This window comes from Sorghum bicolor, chromosome 1, assembly GCF_000003195.3.
Source record: "Sorghum bicolor cultivar BTx623 chromosome 1, Sorghum_bicolor_NCBIv3, whole genome shotgun sequence".
NCBI classification, from domain to species: domain Eukaryota; kingdom Viridiplantae; phylum Streptophyta; class Magnoliopsida; order Poales; family Poaceae; genus Sorghum; species Sorghum bicolor.
Genome location: NC_012870.2, coordinates 58,904,220 through 58,921,843, shown reverse-complemented (window position 1 = coordinate 58,921,843; position 17,624 = coordinate 58,904,220). Strand labels below are relative to the sequence as shown.

The window sequence follows — 17,624 nt, the reverse complement described above, 5'->3', positions numbered from 1 at the left end:
AAGTCCACATTGTTCGAGGTAATAAATAACTTTAGACTCTATGATAGAGTCTGCATTGTGAGTGCCCTTAGACTATCACTGTCTGATCTTGAAATTCAATTCACCGTGTTTCCAAAACTCTGATGATATGCACGAGTTTAATTTAACTGGATGGCTTTGTGCAGCTTTGCCTGCTGCGAAATGCACAGTATTAAAAAGATGCAAGACCAGTCATTTATAGCTACTGAACATTTTGATCCCTTTTTACTCATCCTCATGTTACCAAGCTGTGATAAGAGGGCGAGAGCTCAAAATAAAAGGACAGGAAAAATCAAAACACACTCCATACACATTCACTGTTGGTCAGACACACTCTGCATTCTGCATTCTTGCAAGCTAAGAAGATGGCCTTACATTTTCTCTAGGTCAGGAAACTCACCCTACTAACGCTACAGTCACGTACTCTTCTTTTGCAACTTCACCAACAGTCATCTAAAACCTTTGCTGGGAAGCTTTAGTGCAGGCTGAAGAACTCAGGGCTTCAGGTTGTCACCCAATTTCCTAATTGACCTGTCGACGAAAAGAACATCATCGATCCATGAAACAATGTTGAAAGCCAAGCTCTCCAACACCCTTGAGTAGCTCTCCAGGATTGCTTGCCCAACATCCTGCAAATTTGTCAGTTCATTTCATCAAATTCAGATCAAGAACACTGTTTGCTGTAGCTGAAAGTATTGTTCGCTGATTTATCATTAGAGAAAAGCACTGCTGGATAGCAGAAAAAGTAAAGTAAGATAAGCGAGTGCAGATAACTATGCCTTTGTCTGTTGAGTATGATGATTGATGAGCAGATGTCAACTAGTATGATCTTGTGTGCTGGCCAATGTGATTGGACAGTTTTGGGTTACCTTGTTGAACTGGATCTTGCTGGTGTCCAGGGTGGTTTGCGACAGGCCAGGGAAGCGGTGCTTGATGCAGAGCAGGAGGCTCTCGGCCCTGTTCGCCAGCGTCACGTTCTTGTCGTCGCCGTCGGCCGCGATCTCCTTGACCTTGCTCCACGGCAGCTTCCCATGGCTGCCACTCGCCTTGCGCCGCCACACGTACATGGCGGCCTCCACCCTGTCGGCCATCGCCAGCGCGTCGTGCTCCGACGAGATGTCGAGCGTGTCGAGCAGGAACTCCGGCGAGAACTTGTCGGCGCCCAGCATGACGCGGTACACCGAGTCCCCCACGCTTGCCCGCCCACTCTGAACGAACACCATGATTTTATTTACCCGAGGATTTCAGCGAGGAGAAAGATGTGTATACTGTTCCACCTTCGTTTCGTACCTTGGGGAGCACGGCCATGAACGACTCGGGCACCTCCATGTCGCTGAGGACGCCGCTGTTGATGGCGACGGCGGCCTTGTGGATCTGGTTAGCGCAGTCGCGCCTCTTCTGAAGGTCCTTGCGCGCCTTGTCGGTGAGGCCGGCGTCCGGGACGCAGGGCACCGGCAGCCACCACTTGTCCTCGTTCCGGTGAGCCGACCTCCTGAACGACGACGACATCGTCCTCGACGACGACGAGGAGGTGACCGAGCCGAACGACCTCGTCCCGGCGTCCGCGTACCAGAACTCCGCCTTCTGGAAGCTGTCCAGAATGTCCTGCACCGTCCGTCGCGCATGATCGGGATCATCATTGCTGACTGAGACCAAGCAGAATCAATGGAGGGATCAGTGATTGGGATATGATCTTACGATGAGCATGGCGTCGAGCTTCTCGAGCGCGGGAAGGTTGATGTAGATGTCCGATCTTGGTCTGGTCGCCATGACCTGCACGAATCGATCCGTCCTGATCAGCAATAATGTCGATTGGAAGAGAAGATGACATTCCTCAAGTTTCTTGGAACTGAATCTTGCAAGAAGACATCCATGGATAAACAGAATGCAGCACCTCAACTTTGGTGCCGTCGGGCAGTGTCTGCGTGGACGGGTAGAACTCGACGATGTAGTCGCAGACGGAGAGGAGGCAGTCCATCTCTCTTGTCCACATCGCCTTCTTCCCCGCCGGCAGCGGCTCCAACTTGTGGCAGCTCCCGAACACCGTCGCTGCGAGAACCAATCGAACGACATGTTACACGAAATTAATCTACCGATCGATGAAGATGCGTGCCAGAAGCCCAGTACACGAAAACGTCCGGAGTCTGCTTGCATTGCTTACCGTAGAGGTTGGTGATGGCGTTGGAGATGGCCACGGCGGTGCAGACGCCCTTGCCGCCGCCGGACATGTCCTCGCCGAGCAGGAGCTTAGAGAACCTCTCCTTCACCAGCTCCAGCTCTGCGCGCACATCCCAGGCCGATCGATCAGAGACGCGACGCGACGCGACACGGTGATCGCTCTGTGCCAAGAACATTGCGTATTTACGTACGTACCGTCGTCGGTGGAGCGGCGGTCAAGCACGTCGGCGCGGGGCTTGATGCTGAGCCGTCTGAGTGACTCGGCGGCGGACGCCGGGGACGACCGGGCGATGAGCTTGGCCACGGCGGCGGCGGTGGGCTCGAACGGCCCGCTGTGGTCGACGTCGACGCTGACGCTGCTGCACTGCTCCGAGAAGGCGGACGTGGACACGTCGGACACGGTGCGGCTGAGGTTGCCGCCCGCCGCGTCGACGAGGCTCCGCGTGGACGGCGACGAGCAGCACCCGCCGCCGCGCTCCCCGCCGGCCTCCGAGCTCCCGTCGGACACCGAGCTGCTGTCCCTGTCCATGGCGTCGCTTGTGTGCTCCAAGCCTTCGCCTTCGCCTTCGCCTTCCGCCGTCACGCTTTCAGTTGGGCACTGCAGAAAACAACGGCTGGCTTTATAAAGGCCTCGCCCAGCTGCTGCAATGGACACGACAAATCCATCGAAAACGGGAGAAGCCGACGCACGCACTAGACTAGAGATAAAATTCGCAGGTTTAAATTCGAAACTGCCGTGTCGTCTTGCAGCAGATGCGGTATTTTTTCAAAGTTTTTTTTTGTGAGGATTGATGGGAGACAATGGTGAGGAATTTGGCGAAATGGTCCTGTTGTTTATGCTGCACGAGCTCCGCTGCTTTTGAGGGGATTGTGAGGCGACGACTCCATACTAAATCATGGTTATATCATGGCATGCAGATAAAGATGCAGCAGAGGAGTCGGAAAAGGGACGAGACGGCAAACAAACAAAATGAAACGGCTAAAGATTCAGACGCCTTTGCCTTTGAACCTTCTTTTAAACGACGCAGATGCAGCAGAGCTAAAAAAGAATACTATACGTATCATCGAACAGTGCGGCGGCGCATGTCATTCTCCTCATCATCTCATCTCATCTCCCAGAGACGAGACTCAACCCAGATGGAAAACAAAAAAAAAACATGGAAAGAAACAAGCACGCCTTGTGGTAGGCTCGGCTGCTGCTGCAAAGATGGAATGAAAGGGGCGCTAAAGATGGCAAGGAAGCAAAAGATTGGCCCTTTCTCACCTTTCCTGACGCCGCCGAATTGATCTGATTTTGGATTCCTACTACGCGCTATACGCCTTTGACGAGCAGCTGCTCATCAGCAGTCCTTGGCAGTTGCCATGTATTGGCTTGGCAGATCTCTCCAGAGTTGAGAGAGTTGTGTCGCTGTCCCTGAAATGCTCCTCCTGCGTCAAACACTGAAAACTCCTCCCTGCTCTGCTCTTCTGTCTGATAACGCTCCTCTTTAGCTTTGGCAACTCTGTCCTTGATAGATTGATTGATGATTGAAAGAAAAAGGTGACGATGAGGCGTTGAGAGGTGAAAGGAGGATGCGTTGTCTTGAATCAGGCTTGGTTTTGTTGTTGTTGTTGTGTGTGTGTGTCCTGGGCATGGAACGGATAGTAGTAGTAGCCTGGCCTTGACAGAGGAGACATTGGTGGTTTATTATTTTTGTTATTATTATTATTAGTATCATGCGTGGAATGGAAGTGAATGTGTATAAAATTAGGGGGAAGATTACGGTTGCTTCAGGAACATGCATGAGCATACACACAGTTTATGCATTGTTCGAGAGGGGGGTCAACCCTGGAATTAAGTGGTTGCTAGTATTATCCGCCTACTAGATGGAGTACTACATGTTAAACAATCTTGTTGAGGCAAAACAGTTTAATGTGCTCGGAAAATAATAGTAGCGTAATACTGGTCTCGCTGACAGCGGTCCAAAAAAGTTTATTAGTCAAAAAAATAAAAAGAGGGATTTATATAGCAACCCGAAACTGAATGAACAATGGGGGGAAAAAAACGAAAACAAAATGCGTCGTCACGGCGTGAGATTGTTTGTTAAAGCAACCGGATCGGCAATGATAGATTGGGGGATCGCAGGACAGGATTGGTGAGGTGACGAGCAATCATTCATGGCCCGATGAGCTGTGTAAAGAGAGGATTAGTTAGCCTGCCAGGCAGGCAGGCAGGCAGGCACGAAATGACGGTGCGACGCAGAGGCCAGAGCCAACGAAAATGAACCGTGCGAGGGCCAGAACAGTCAGTCCCAGCTCCCAGCTTGACGACGGATGTGCTAACCACCCAGGAGACCAGTCCACCTGCAGCGTAGGCCATCACAGGATCGATCGGATCGGATGGCCAACAGCAGCTAGCTGAGGCTGCCCGGCATAGGCAACGTACGGTGTGGGTCGGCCGCTGATTGCGCGGCGTGGCGCGGCGCGTGATTTATGTATGTTATGTTAGGAGTAGCTTTGCGTGCGTGCAGGATGTCCAACACACACACACACACACACTCTCTCTAACAAAAGTTGCTTGGTGCCGTTTAACTTCACCTTCCGTGCGTGCAACCAATAAACCTCTCGCCGAACGCAGAATGCAGTTGAGCTTCAAGCCAATGAGCAAAAATATAACAATCCAAATCAACCGAGGTAAATTCCGATGGGTTTGGCACTTTGGCTGGTGCCGGTGCTGTGCTTTCGAGGCAGCGGAAGCCGGAAACTCGGAAAAGCAGCAGCCGGTATGGGAGGAAGCGCCCCGCCCCGCCACGGGCGGATCCGCATCCGCATCCGCGCGTGCGCGTGTCTCGTTCCCACGGTGCGTGCGCGTCGGGATCCCGGCGGCGTGGCCGCGCTTCTGCTGCCGGTCTCTGACAAAACAAAAAACCCATATCAGCTCTGGATCGACTGCATCCGGCACCGCGTTTCCCACGCCATGCATGAGCATGACACACCACTACATGATCGAGAGAGAGAGTGGAGTGGCGGCGCCAAGGCCAATGGCTATCGGACAAGGGCATGCCTGACGCAGGGTGGCAGGACAGGACATGAGCTCCACCAAACCGCCACCTCCCTCCGAAGCAGAGGAGTTTGTTGGACGCCAGGGCAGGGCCGTTGACCCAACACGGCATTAAACTAGTCTCGGGCCGGTGCGGCGTGTGGAGTCGTGGGCGCTGCGTCGCCGTCACGATGCCTACCGGGGTTTGGTTTTTTTTTTTTTTGTTTTTTTGGGGGGGGTTCTATACTAGTACTAGTACACGGGGAGCTTGATTCTGTGCAGGGCACGTATCCACCATTAATGCACACATCGAACGGGGATGTCTTCTGCTACTAGGGTTTGTCAACGGATACCCACCCCACCTCACGAGTCACACGAGCCACGGGTCAACATGTGCTAGTCCTAGCTTACTTTCCTGCAGTACACTGCACGCAGCACGCCATGCTTGCTTGCTCTACTACTAGACGTGTGGAATGACGGTTACTGTAGCAGAACGTCCCATTTAGACAAGTTCAAATACGCTGACCATAATTACAAGGGCGACTAAACTTTTCCCATGGAACCGAACAGACCCTATTACGAAAAGTATAGGGCATGCTCAATCGAATTGTATTATATATTTTCGAACAATTTGGTTATAATTTTTAACTTCTCAGGAAGTGAGATGCATATTTATTTTGGAACATAGGAATAGATGACAGTGGAAAAAAAATTACAACCTATGAAGTACTTGAAATCTAAAATAGTCACAATACCAGCTTTTAAATACGATGATTGGTCTAAAACAGCATGGTTCCTTTTTTTTCTAAATAATATTGTTTTAATTTTAATGAATAAATGCTCACCTAGATGCCACTTTAAAATTGTAAAAAATAGTAGCCTGTCACATTGAAAAGGCCAACAGGTAGCCTATCATCCAGCTCTCTAATTGCGGATATATCTACATGATACTCCCTTCATCTTAGAACAAGGTCAATAATAGAGCCAAGTGTTTGGTTATAAGCCGAGTGATTAGAGTCAAGTTATACAATAAGTTGTCTCATACTTGTCTCTAAAATACCTTCTCTTTCCTATTCCTTCTCACAACACTTGTTATTTGGGTCCGCCACTACCTATGCATCCGTACCCAGCTTGGTGCTTACATAAGAGCCAAGCTATCATCTCTTATCTTTCTTCTCTCCTCCACATCAGCATTAGCTTAGCTATAAGCCTATTATTGTACCTGCTCTTAGGGATGTTTGAGATGAGAGTTTCATGACATTGTTTCTAAGACTGCTATGTCATATGAAATGAAATAAAACTTGGATAAAACATCCACTCTCAATAGAGAAATTCGTTACATGGTTTCATAGATATTTAATTCCAAGACTTATAGAGGGTTGGTGATTGTGCCAAGAGAGTTTCATCTAGATGCATCTATTTATTGTATCTCTTCTTAAATACACTGTCATGTCATCAAAAATACCTATGTGGTAACCTATTTAATACAAATGAAACTCACATAAAACTCCTATTAAGACTGGAAAAAAAGTTACGCCTTGTATCTTTTTTTTGAGAAACGTTACGCCTTGTATCTTGAGACAGAGGGAGTAGCTTTTTAGATGTTTGTGTTAGTTTTGTCCTATCAGCAACCCATGGGCCAACAACATTAAAATTGGGACTATATTTGCCGAGATACTCCCTCATCGGTTTAGGGAAAGTAGTCATTCTATGTTTGGTTAGTGCTACGGGCAAATGATTTAATATAATTTTTGTTTTCTGCAACAACATGATCCAAAAAAAACTTTTCTGCAAAATTGGTTTTTAGGAGAGAGGATGGTTATATTTGGGTTATGTCTCTCCTGCCATCAAAATAGGTATTCTATATAGGTATTCTGCTGGAGGCTATAGGACTCATTTTAGGTTTGTTTGCCACAATAGGTCTCCGTTGAAGATAGTCTAAAAATCATATAACTTTTCTAGTAGATACTAGAATAAAGCACAATCCATTTTACTAAGATCTACTAGTTTCATAACATTTGTACTTTTAAAATTAAATTTGATGATGCTACTTGTCTTTTTTGTAAGGAATCTGAGTCAACCAATCGTCTTTTTTTTTACTGTGTAGTAGGTACTCATATGGATGCCTTTATCTGAGGTTCTAGGTCGGGGCTTTGGAATTTATTGGGTCTAATGTGGAACGATGGTCATGTGTTATTACTGAAGGTGACTGCCATGATCCAAAGCTGGTCTTTCTGTCCAAAGGAGAAGCAGGGGGAGTTCTTGGCTCGGTTGGACAAACTCAAATGCATCTCATCGAGACCTCACAGGCTCATTTACTGAATCAAGTAAGTAACGAGTGGGAGAAGTATCTCTTCCGAACGACAAGTAACTGGAGAAGGTCCTCTGTCCCTGAAGAAGCTGGTACCTGTTGGTGGATGGGACAAAGCTGGATCGGGCAGTGATGGAGTAGAAATGGGTTTAACCTGTCGATGTTTGGTGAGATCTAGGGGATGTAATTCTTTTTTTTTTTTTTGGGTAAGGGCTAGTGACCGTATTGCTCTGAGAGTCTTCAGGGTCCTGGGTTTCTAAGTTTCTGGATTTGGTTGTAATGAATGCTTAAACTATTTCAGTCTTTGTTAATATAAAGGCCGGGGCTATGCCCTTAAACTCTAAAAAAAATTAAAATTCTTGTCATAGTGCTATATTTGAGCTTTTTTTCAAAACCGCATATAAATTAAATTAATTCTGAACTTATGAAAGGAATTGGTAAAGCTGGTTGCACGTACGTACGCCAAAATAAGTATGCTAGATCCTCAAAAGAAAAAAGAGTATGCTAGTAAATTTAAGGAATCTGCTATGTTACATCCGATTTTAATCAGAAGTATGAAGGAGCTTGACAAAACTGATTGTGCTACGTTTATCAACTGTCATCAAGATATATATAAATAGGAGATGAAATTTCAATATGTCCTGAGTCATGACCAGAATTATCTTGTGCTTAATATGTTTTCTATAAAATAGGCCAGAGAAAGGGCATAGAAGCCAAGCAAAGCACTGAAACATTAATCTATTACAGAGGCAAGAAAGCAGGCTGGCCTAGATAGAGAGAGGGCGGACGGAGGCAGATCCACGATTGGATGCGCAGGGAGCAGCGATTTCAGATTTATGGCATGGCGAACTCCAGAGCTGTGAGCCTGTGAGGTTCAGAGTTTTAGAATATTTCATAATCAAAATTTAAGAATCGCACATTCAAATTCAAACTACAAGATGCCACGCGTTTAGTTTACATCGTGATTAACAAACACAGTGGCTGCAAAGCAAGGACCATACTGAAACTAATATTATCTTTCCTCCTTGTTATACGGGATATTGCACAACCAGTCAGTCATTATGCACACGACATGGTGTAAAGTACACTTCTTCCATGAGATACGTACGGAAGTACTCCCTCCATCCCAAATTATCAAGAATTTTGGAGAGTCAAAGTATCTCAAGTTTGACCAAATTTATATGGTAGGATAATAACATTTATGATATAAACTAAATATCATTAGGTTCTTCATTAATTATATTTTTATATAGTATATCTTGATGCCATAAAACTTTGTAATTTTTTCTATAATTTTGGTCAAACTTGATATGCTTTGATTCTTCAAGATTCTTGAAATGACTTATAATTTGCGATGGATGGAGTAATAAACATGACTGATTTGCTCTGGAAATATAGAGAAATGTCAGAAGTCTCTTCATGGCCATTATTGATAGAAGATTATTATGTTTTGGTACTACATTAGTATTTGAGATCAATAATCACTGAACCTAGTTAATCATATTTTGTTCCACCCTGGGATGAGAGGTCCGTAATCATCCTAGGTAACTTCAATGTATTTGAAAAGAAAGAAAAGAAGGAATTTTAGCTATTGCTTCTAGCTGTGGTCCTGTGCATGCCTAGAATTAAATATGCTAGAGAGCATAATGTGTATTTACACTTGTAAAAATAAATATTCTAGCAAATATTTTTTGGAAGCAAACTAAATCTCACTCTATCTCATACATTACAAGGTTAATTAGTTGATATTGTAGTTGTAATTCTCCTATGGGCTAACTAGTGAATTAAACAGTTGTTGAGCTTGTTTAATCATATTTATAGGCTACCTCGTATTATAAAGGTGTTTTAGGTAGTCTTTTTTGTAACAAATTTGATCAGCATTTATAGCCGATGTGAATTAACATGAGTTTCGTTTTTTCCTAATAGTTCGATCTGAGTTAACTATTTGGAAAAGCAAGTTGTTTTTTCCAAATAGTTCGATTTTTTTCCCAAATAGTTCGATGTGATTAGCATCTAAGGCAGTTGCTTCTTATGCTTTTGGCTACTAGTCAAAATCCGAAAGATGAAATAAACAACTTGCTTTTGAATTCAGATTTTGAAAAGCAAAAGCTGTATTTGTAATAGAAGCCAAAAATTGGTACATATCTGCTTTTGTTGGCTACTATAAAATGTGATCCTACATGTATTGTGCATTTTATTCTTTAAATGTCAGTCCATAAATATAACTTTTTATTATAGCTTTTTAAAGGATCAATTTTTGTAGGAGCCCATGCAAGCCAGTTTTTGCAAAGAAATAGCCAGCCGCAGGCCCTAATAGACTTGACAAAAAAGATACGTCACACGCAGGCTCCTTGAGTATTTAGATTAGATGGGCTATATTGCACTAAGTTGGGCTAGTTAGTCCTTAGTAATTAGATGGGCTATTGCAGTAAGTTGGGCCAATAGGCTGCTGAAGTTAGGTCTGAATCGATCTTTAGCCCATAAGAATATGCCGCAGCCCTATTCGTGCGCTCTCTTATATATGATAGTACATATCTTCTTCTCCTAAAAAATGATATATCTTGTAACTTCGTTCCCTTTTACAGCTCCGAATGCCTTAGGAGATTCTTATTAGGGTTTACACTGTACATGAGTACATGACATAAATAAAAAATGATTGACTTTGTTTTCTAAAATACAATACAATCTAGACACTTAAACGTGCACATGTTTTATCTCTATGAGTACTCAGAAAGAGTGGACCAACATATTTTGAGATAGAAGTCACAACAGATACATGTAAAATGTGAGAGTGCATGGCGATGACATGCTACCACTCACCTTTAGAGGAGAATCAAACATGAGCTAGTACCAGGTTTTGTTATCAACATTGCTGGTTAAGGTTTTTTTCATTGCTAGAGCAACTCCAGCAAGGCCATACTTGATCTTTCAAAACCAAATTTAAGGGCCAGAGTAAAAAAAAGCTCCATCAACCCTCTACTAGAGCCCTAAAAAAAATGAGAGCCCCTCCAAATTTCCCGCGTCAGCCCTCATTCCTAGGGCCCTACCCTTGGGCCTTGGCTCTCAAATGACAGTAGCGGTTGCTCTCCTTCCTGCGCGCTCACGGAACACCCACCCATCGACATCAATGTATATTGCACCACACCTACGCTTCCTGGTGACCTCCCTTCCCTAGATGACTCCCTTTCTAGTAGCCTCCTTCAGATGACTCTTTCCGATGACCTCCCTTCCTTGAAAGACTCCCTTTGTAGTAACCTCCTCCTCTCATTACTACATGTTTCATTTTGTGCAGTATTTTACATAAGGGCTCCAATGCGGACGTTAGTTTTGCTCGCCACAGCTATTCAGGGCTGGCTGAAGTCGACCAACCCACAGAACAACCGCCACGGTTAATAATTAACCATGGTAGGCAGTTTAAAGTAACCACCACGATTAATATCTATTAACCGTGGTGGGCATTGTAAGATAACCGTCATGGTTAATAGTATTAACTGTAGCGGTTGCTTATAATGCCCGTCACGGTTAATAACTTATTAACCGTGGCGGTTACGTTACAATGTCTGCCTCGGTTAATGGTTACAACAAAAAAAATAATTCATAACTTTTTCATATAATTCGGATGAAGACAAATTTTATATCAAAATTATAGCCCTCGACTAGATCTACAACTTTATAGTTGAAAAGTTTATGAATACTGTTTATGATAAAAAATATCATTTTAAGTGTGCAGATTTTGAAATTTAAAATTTAATATTATCAAACAATCTCAGATGTTGACATGGTCTATACAAAAGTTATAGTTCTCGATAGAATCTACAACTTTGTAGTTGAAATGTTTTTAATTTGAATATGTTTAGAGTCTCAAACATGTGTTCAAAAGTTATAGATTTTGAAATTTAAAATTTTGAATTGCTAAATGATCTCTAATGTTCACAAAGTTAATACCAAAGTTCTAGTGGTCTACCTGATCTATATGTTTGATATTAACAAGTTTTTGATTTAAAGTCAACTAAAGTCTCAAATATATGTTTGAAATTCACCTATTTTAAGGCTCAATTTTTTGAATTTTTTCAAACTATCTCTGATGGCGATACATCATATACCAAAGTTGTAGTACTCGACAAGATTTAAAACTTTATAGTTAAAAGTTTTTTCATTTAATCTTATTTATTAGCCAAAATACCTAATGTAAGATTATAAAATATTGATATTAAAATATAGCGTATTATATAGACACACAAATAAATATGTGGTGTAGTGGTAGAAGGTGATAGTGTTGAATGAGAGGTCTTAGGTCTGACTCTTGACAGTCGCAAGTTTTTAAGTTTTTTGGGTTTTTTTGTGAACATTAACCGAGGCGGGCATTTTAAGGCAACCGCCGTGGTTAATAATATTTATCGTGGCGGTTGTCGTAGGTCGCCCGCCATGGTAAATAGATTAACCAAGGCGGTTCTTAGAACCGCCTTGGTTAAGTCACGATTAATCGTGACTTTATGACCGTTGTGATTGCAAAAATCGCTATAGTAAATACAAAACGCCGGCCACAGTTAAGTTTTTCTGTAGTAGTGCCCGATGTGAATCTTTTCCGTGACATGGCTCTCGAGCGAGTCCACGAGTCCACCTAGCCTCTCACCATGGCGTCCACCATCCTCCCTTAATGGGAGCCACTGCCTGGCTCCTCCCGATGGGGACAAATCTGCGTCCACAAGTCCAACCCACCTTTTCTAATAGCTTACGAGCCTTCTCCCTCAATGGGAGCCGCGCCTCCTAGTAGGTGCGGGCGGGTGGCTTTGCCTCCACTCATCTAGATGGTGAAAGCCTAACTTTGATTTTGGTAATTAATGGTATCAAGTTACTAATGCCTTGTGTTTAAATGATTTGAATTAGGCATAGCAACACATGTGATGAAGGTGCATGGTGGCATAGAAAGGTGGCCACATGATTACAAAGAGATGAAGCATGATGTGGAGATCATAATGATAGACGAGGAGCAAAGTTATCAAGGCAAAGGTATAAACATAGGGTTTTGTTTTTGCCGGTCTAAGTTGAGTAGAGAAGTGTTTGACCGGGTTTAGGATAGACAGCCGACTATCAAGAAGGGAAATCACGGTCATCTCTCGAATCAAGTGCTACTAGGTCCATATCTTGAGCATATGTATTAGGATCTAGTAAAGTGCTAACTTGAATCCTTGATAAAAATATTTGTGAAAATGCTAACACACTTGCACAAGTGTTGTGACACTTTTATGTTGGCACATGGAAGCAAGGGAAGAAGTTGAAGATCGTTTCGTGCAGCACGTATAAGCCGGACACGTCCGATGTGAGGTCGGACGCGTCCGATGTGAGGCTAGACGCGTCCGGTATGAGGTCGGACGTGTTCGAGGTGAGCATCAGGTGTGAGCTCATTTTTTACCGGACTCTCTGTGTTGAGTCCGGTGTAAATCGTCCGGAGTAGACACTGTCACGAGTAGCTCTCTGAGTTTGCGTCCGTTGCACACCGGACGCGGCCAGTGTGACACCGGACGCGTCCGAGTTGAGCGTCCGGTGCAAACTCAGTTTTAAGGCTCTCTATGTTTAAGTCCGGTGCACACCCGGACGCGTCCGGGTTGTGCGTCCGGTGCTGTGGACATTCTACGAATCTCTCTGAGTTTTCGTCCGGTCCCACTTGAGACCATCCGGTGCGTTCCAAGTCGAGAGTTCAGTGTCGTGTCACGTTTAACGGCAACGACTAGTTTTCGTACGGTCAAGGGCACCAGACGCTGTCCTGGTTGATACCGGACATGTCCGGTGTGAACTAAGACGCATCTGGTGTGCCCGACTGCAACACATTGAAAACAGCCAACGGCTAGCTTTTTTTAGGGAGCTTTTAAATAGTTGGTGGCCGGCTTTGGAGGCTCTCTCTTGCACATTTGAATACTTGAGGCATATTTTGAGCTAGAGAACACTCCCTCCACTCATCTCCTTGCTTGATTGCTAATCCTAGTGAGATTGAGTGAGATTCAAGTGCATTGCTTTGAGAGTTGCATTTAGTGGCACTTGATTCTTGAGTTTGCTGCGGATTTCTTGTTACTCTTGGATGTTTCCCGACACCCTAGACGGCTTGGAGCAGCGGTGGTGTTGAGCTCGTGATTGGAGATTGTTTCGAGCCTCACCAAGTGATTTGTGAGGGGTTCTTGAGCCTTCCCCGCGGGAGATCGCAATTGGCTACTCTAGTGGATTGCTTGTGGCTTGGAGGATCCCCATCTTGTGAGTGGATGTGCGGCACCCGCTGAGGGTTTGGCTTTGGATTGCCAATTAGCTCGTGATCCATCAAGTGGGTGTATCGCCACAACGAGGAGTAGCTTGCCGGGAAGCAAGTGAACCTCGGTAAAAAAATCTTGTGTCATCTCTTGCCGAGGTCTCTCTTGCAATTGTGCACGTGATTGATTGGATATATCTCATCTCCACAACGTTGGTATAACAATCACTCTCTTCTCTTTACATACTTGCCATACCTTGTTAGTTTAGCTTAATTGTTATGTAGCCTTCTTTAGTTGTTGTGGTTTGTTTAGCTTTCTTGCTAGACTTGTGTAGGTGGCTTGCATAGCTTAGTTGTGGTAGTGCTAGAATAGCTTCGCCACTTATTTTACTAACTCACTTTTTTAGTAAAGTTTGTAGAAATTTTAAATAGGCTATTCACCCTCCTCCTCTAGCCATTTGGACCATTCAGATGGCAATGAGACAGAAGATGAGAAGAACAAAGAATGACGAGCCCTTAGCCACCATTTTGGGGAGGTGGCGTTTGTCATGTCTCTTGCACGAGATTTAGCGGTGTACTAGGTGGCCTTGTCGATATTAGAGCAACCTCCACATGCTCCTCCCTGGTGGGTCTTCTAGGTAGATTTTTAAGGATCTACCAAGCGAAGAACAGGGCTCAATATCAACCTAACCGACCCCTCAGTCGATTACCGATCCACTGTGTTCTTACTAGATTAAGGTTGTTTGTAACCTCAAGTGTGGCCTTTGTTGGTGTGTGATCCAAATCACCATCAACACATCCAAACAACATCACCCACCTAGATTTTAGTCAGGATCAAAACATCTTCCGACTAAACTTTAATCGGCTATAAAAGTGTGAATTGCACATAACATGATAAATTATAGGTGCAACTATATGATTTGGATCAAGATTTCAGCCACGAATAAAAATGATGGAAACACCAAGCAAGTTAGGGTGTGTGAAATAACTGGTTCTTATTTTTCTAAGTTTATTACACGATACTAATCTCAATTCAAGAGATCCAATGTTGCAGTACATTGAAAATAAAACCAATTGCCACAATGTGCAATAACTAATTCAATTCAAGAGATCGAATTTTGGTAGGTACTAACGTACCAAAAACAAAGACAAAGGGAGGCAATAGTTAGAAAAAATAAATGGCTTGGCTAGGGTTCATGGCTCAGCGCTATAGATCTTGCTGTCGAACCGGCCATCATGTCATCGTCCCGTTTTCGACACTCATGCCACCACACCTTGGGTCCATGGTCCACAACGTCAAGACATGTTACTTCAGCGTCGTAGGTCACGACACGGAGTTTAGGATCAAAAATAAAAATAAAATGTCTAAGGATTTAAATATAAATATAATTTTTTAAAAAGAAAACTGAAATAAAAAAATCGGCATTAATCTCCAGCGTATCTGCAACCTAGGCCTGCGTATCTACAGATCGAAAGCAAATTAATGCTGGCAGAGCCAGCCGCCGCCGCGACCGCGATGCAGGATTTGCAGGTGCCCCGTTATCTGCCGGCTCCGCCGCGCAAATAAAAGGGCACGCACGCGCCCGCGCGCGGGCGGGCGGCACCAAGAGACCGGCGCGGAGACGAACTGAAGCGCGCCGTATCGTGCCCCATGCGGACCCCCTCGCCTTCGCGCCGCGCCGCAATGGCGGCGCCAGCTAAGCCCGAGACCGGGAGCCGTAGGGTTCGCCGCCTCGTCCTGCCCGGCGACCAAATCATCGCCGCGCTGGCCCCCTTCCTCCGCTTCGCCGATCACCTCGTCCACCGCATCGTCTGCCGCGCCTGGCGCCGCTCCTGCCGCATCATCGGCCGGGCGCCGCCGCCGTTCCCTTGGCTCATGCTCCCGCCGCCACCGGCCGCCGAGCGTGGACCTGCCCCGACCCCCGGCACCCCGCAGCGCCGAGTCTTCTACGACATCCCCGGCGGGAGATCCTACGCGTACCCGATCCCCGCGTCCTACCGCCACGTCACGAGCCGCAGCGGTTGGCTCGTCCTGGCCGCCTCGGACTCGCCGCGCCGGCTCCTGGTGCTGAACCCCATCACCGCTGGGCAGGTGGTGGTGTCGTGGCCGTTCGGGGAGGACCCAACCGAGGGCTTCCACGCCGTCCTGACGGCGCCGCTCGGCGACCCTGGGTGCTTGCTCGCGGTCGCCACGGACAGGCTCATCAAGTACTGCCGCCCCGCCGTCGGCGGGGACTGGGCCACGCTGCGCGCCCCGGGGTTCCGCTACGACACGGCCTGCAGCGACCTCGTGTCCGTCGGCGCCACGGTGTACCTCGTAGACGAGCGGAGGAAGCTGTGGCGCGCGGACCTCGCCGCCGCGCAGCCCAAGGTGGAGCGCAGGGACACGGCGTTCGCGCTCCCGCAGGGGGAGAGGTGGCGCCACTACCTCGTGGAGTCGCTCGGCCACGTCCTCCTCGTGGTCTCGGACGAGCACCACAAGCGCCTCGGGCTCTACAGCCTCAGGTGGGACGCGAGGCTGTGGGTGCCGACGCCCGCGAGCGGCCTCGGCGACAGCGTGCTGCTGCTGGGCCGCGGATGTTCGGCGGCCGTGCCAGCGTCGGCCGCATCGGGCCGCTCGCCGGGCACAGTTCTGGTGGTGCGCCAGCCGTGGAGGTGTAGCTTGTTCCACGTGGACAGTGGGTTAAGCTTTCGCGGCGGCGGTGGCGAGCAACCTTGGTTCTGGACGGAGTCGCGGCTGGGCGCGGGGCTGGGTGATGATCAGCTGGTGATGAGGAAGACGGTGCCGCAGTGGCCGGGCGAGTTCACAATCGGTGATTCATTCTGGTTCTTCCCCGGCATTGATGAAAGTGATTGCCCATAGGACCTTCTCCTGATGCCAAGAAGCAGCACAAGCACAAAAGGAGCACACACCCGATCATCAGGTTGCGATAGGTGTAGGATGTGTGTGAGATTAGCATGATTTAGTTGAACTGTATTGTTCAGTTCCGGCCTAGCTAGTTGAAACATGTGAAGTAGCGCAGTGTACAACATTAGAATCGTATCGTGCGACAGATGGATTCTTTTGTTTTTTTGGTCCAGTTTGCATATTATTAGCTTCAATCATAAACCAGTTCAACCTGTGGTAACAGTCTAACAGACTATATAGTAGGTGAACCACAACCGAAGCCTGCATAATCTTTCGCGCTCTGGCCTTGTTTTTCATGCTCAGGCCTGTTTGGAATGCTGGAATTTCACAAGAATTATGCATGAATTTTACAGGATTTAGTTCATTCTCATAGAAAAAATACAGGAACACGAATGTTGGTGTTTCGTGAACCGAGTTTAGACCGGAGCCCTATGCCAGTCTTGGAGGGATTCAAGTCCATCTTTCTCGGTAAGCCTGGGCATTCGGGTTACCCGATTTTTTCGGGTCGGGTAATTCAAAATTCGGGTAATGAAAATTGTTACCCGATATTAGTTCCGAAAAAACACTACCCGCAATTTCGGGTACCCGCTAATTCGGGTTCGGGTATTCCCGATTTACCCGAATTTTCAAAAAACAACACACTATACAAAATTTCAATAGCAATTTATATATAATTTCAGCAGCAATTTGTATAGAATTTCAATAGCATTTTGTAGAGAATAATATGTTACTATCACTTGTTCAAACAAAGAGAATTATGTTCTAATAAATTGATAAGTTCTAATATTTAACTATCAACACATGATAAATACAAATATATAGACAAATATTCGGGTAATTCGGGTAGTTCGGGTACCGGAGGATATTACCCGAATTATCCAAACTAATTTCGGGTAATCAAAATCGCTATCCGAATTTAGGATCGGGTACCTCGGGTTTGGATTCGGATAAT

The 17,624-nt window shown here is 45.9% G+C and overlaps 2 protein-coding genes across 2 annotated transcripts; one reads left to right on the top strand and one right to left on the bottom strand.

Moving 5' to 3' along the window:
- LOC8058761 (rop guanine nucleotide exchange factor 3) lies at positions 214–3,841 on the bottom strand. The gene is made up of 8 exons (XM_002464927.2): positions 3,461–3,841; positions 2,392–2,794; positions 2,180–2,296; positions 1,913–2,067; positions 1,717–1,791; positions 1,309–1,623; positions 888–1,226; positions 214–647 (listed from the first exon to the last, which is right to left on the bottom strand). Exons 2-8 carry the CDS (start codon positions 2,723–2,725, stop codon positions 513–515), a joined length of 1,470 nt encoding a protein of 489 aa, XP_002464972.1. The 5' UTR covers positions 2,726–2,794; positions 3,461–3,841; the 3' UTR covers positions 214–512.
- Positions 15,245–17,031, top strand: LOC8058117. Its single transcript, XM_002467488.2, has one exon. The coding sequence runs from the start codon at positions 15,416–15,418 to the stop codon at positions 16,625–16,627; it is 1,212 nt and encodes a 403-aa protein (XP_002467533.1). The 5' UTR covers positions 15,245–15,415; the 3' UTR covers positions 16,628–17,031.

Excerpts from the sequence above, each read along its gene's own strand:
- LOC8058761 (XM_002464927.2), bottom strand. The coding sequence starts at position 2,725 with ATGGACAGGGACAGCAGCTCGGTGTCCGACGGGAGCTCGGAGGCCGGC. Across the intron at positions 1,792-1,912 it reads CCGACGGCACCAAAGTTGAG|GTCATGGCGACCAGACCAAG; the intron begins GTGCTGCATTCT and ends CGATTCGTGCAG. Across the intron at positions 1,227-1,308 it reads TCATGGCCGTGCTCCCCAAG|AGTGGGCGGGCAAGCGTGGG; the intron begins GTACGAAACGAA and ends GTGTTCGTTCAG.
- LOC8058117 (XM_002467488.2), top strand. The coding sequence starts at position 15,416 with ATGCGGACCCCCTCGCCTTCGCGCCGCGCCGCAATGGCGGCGCCAGCT.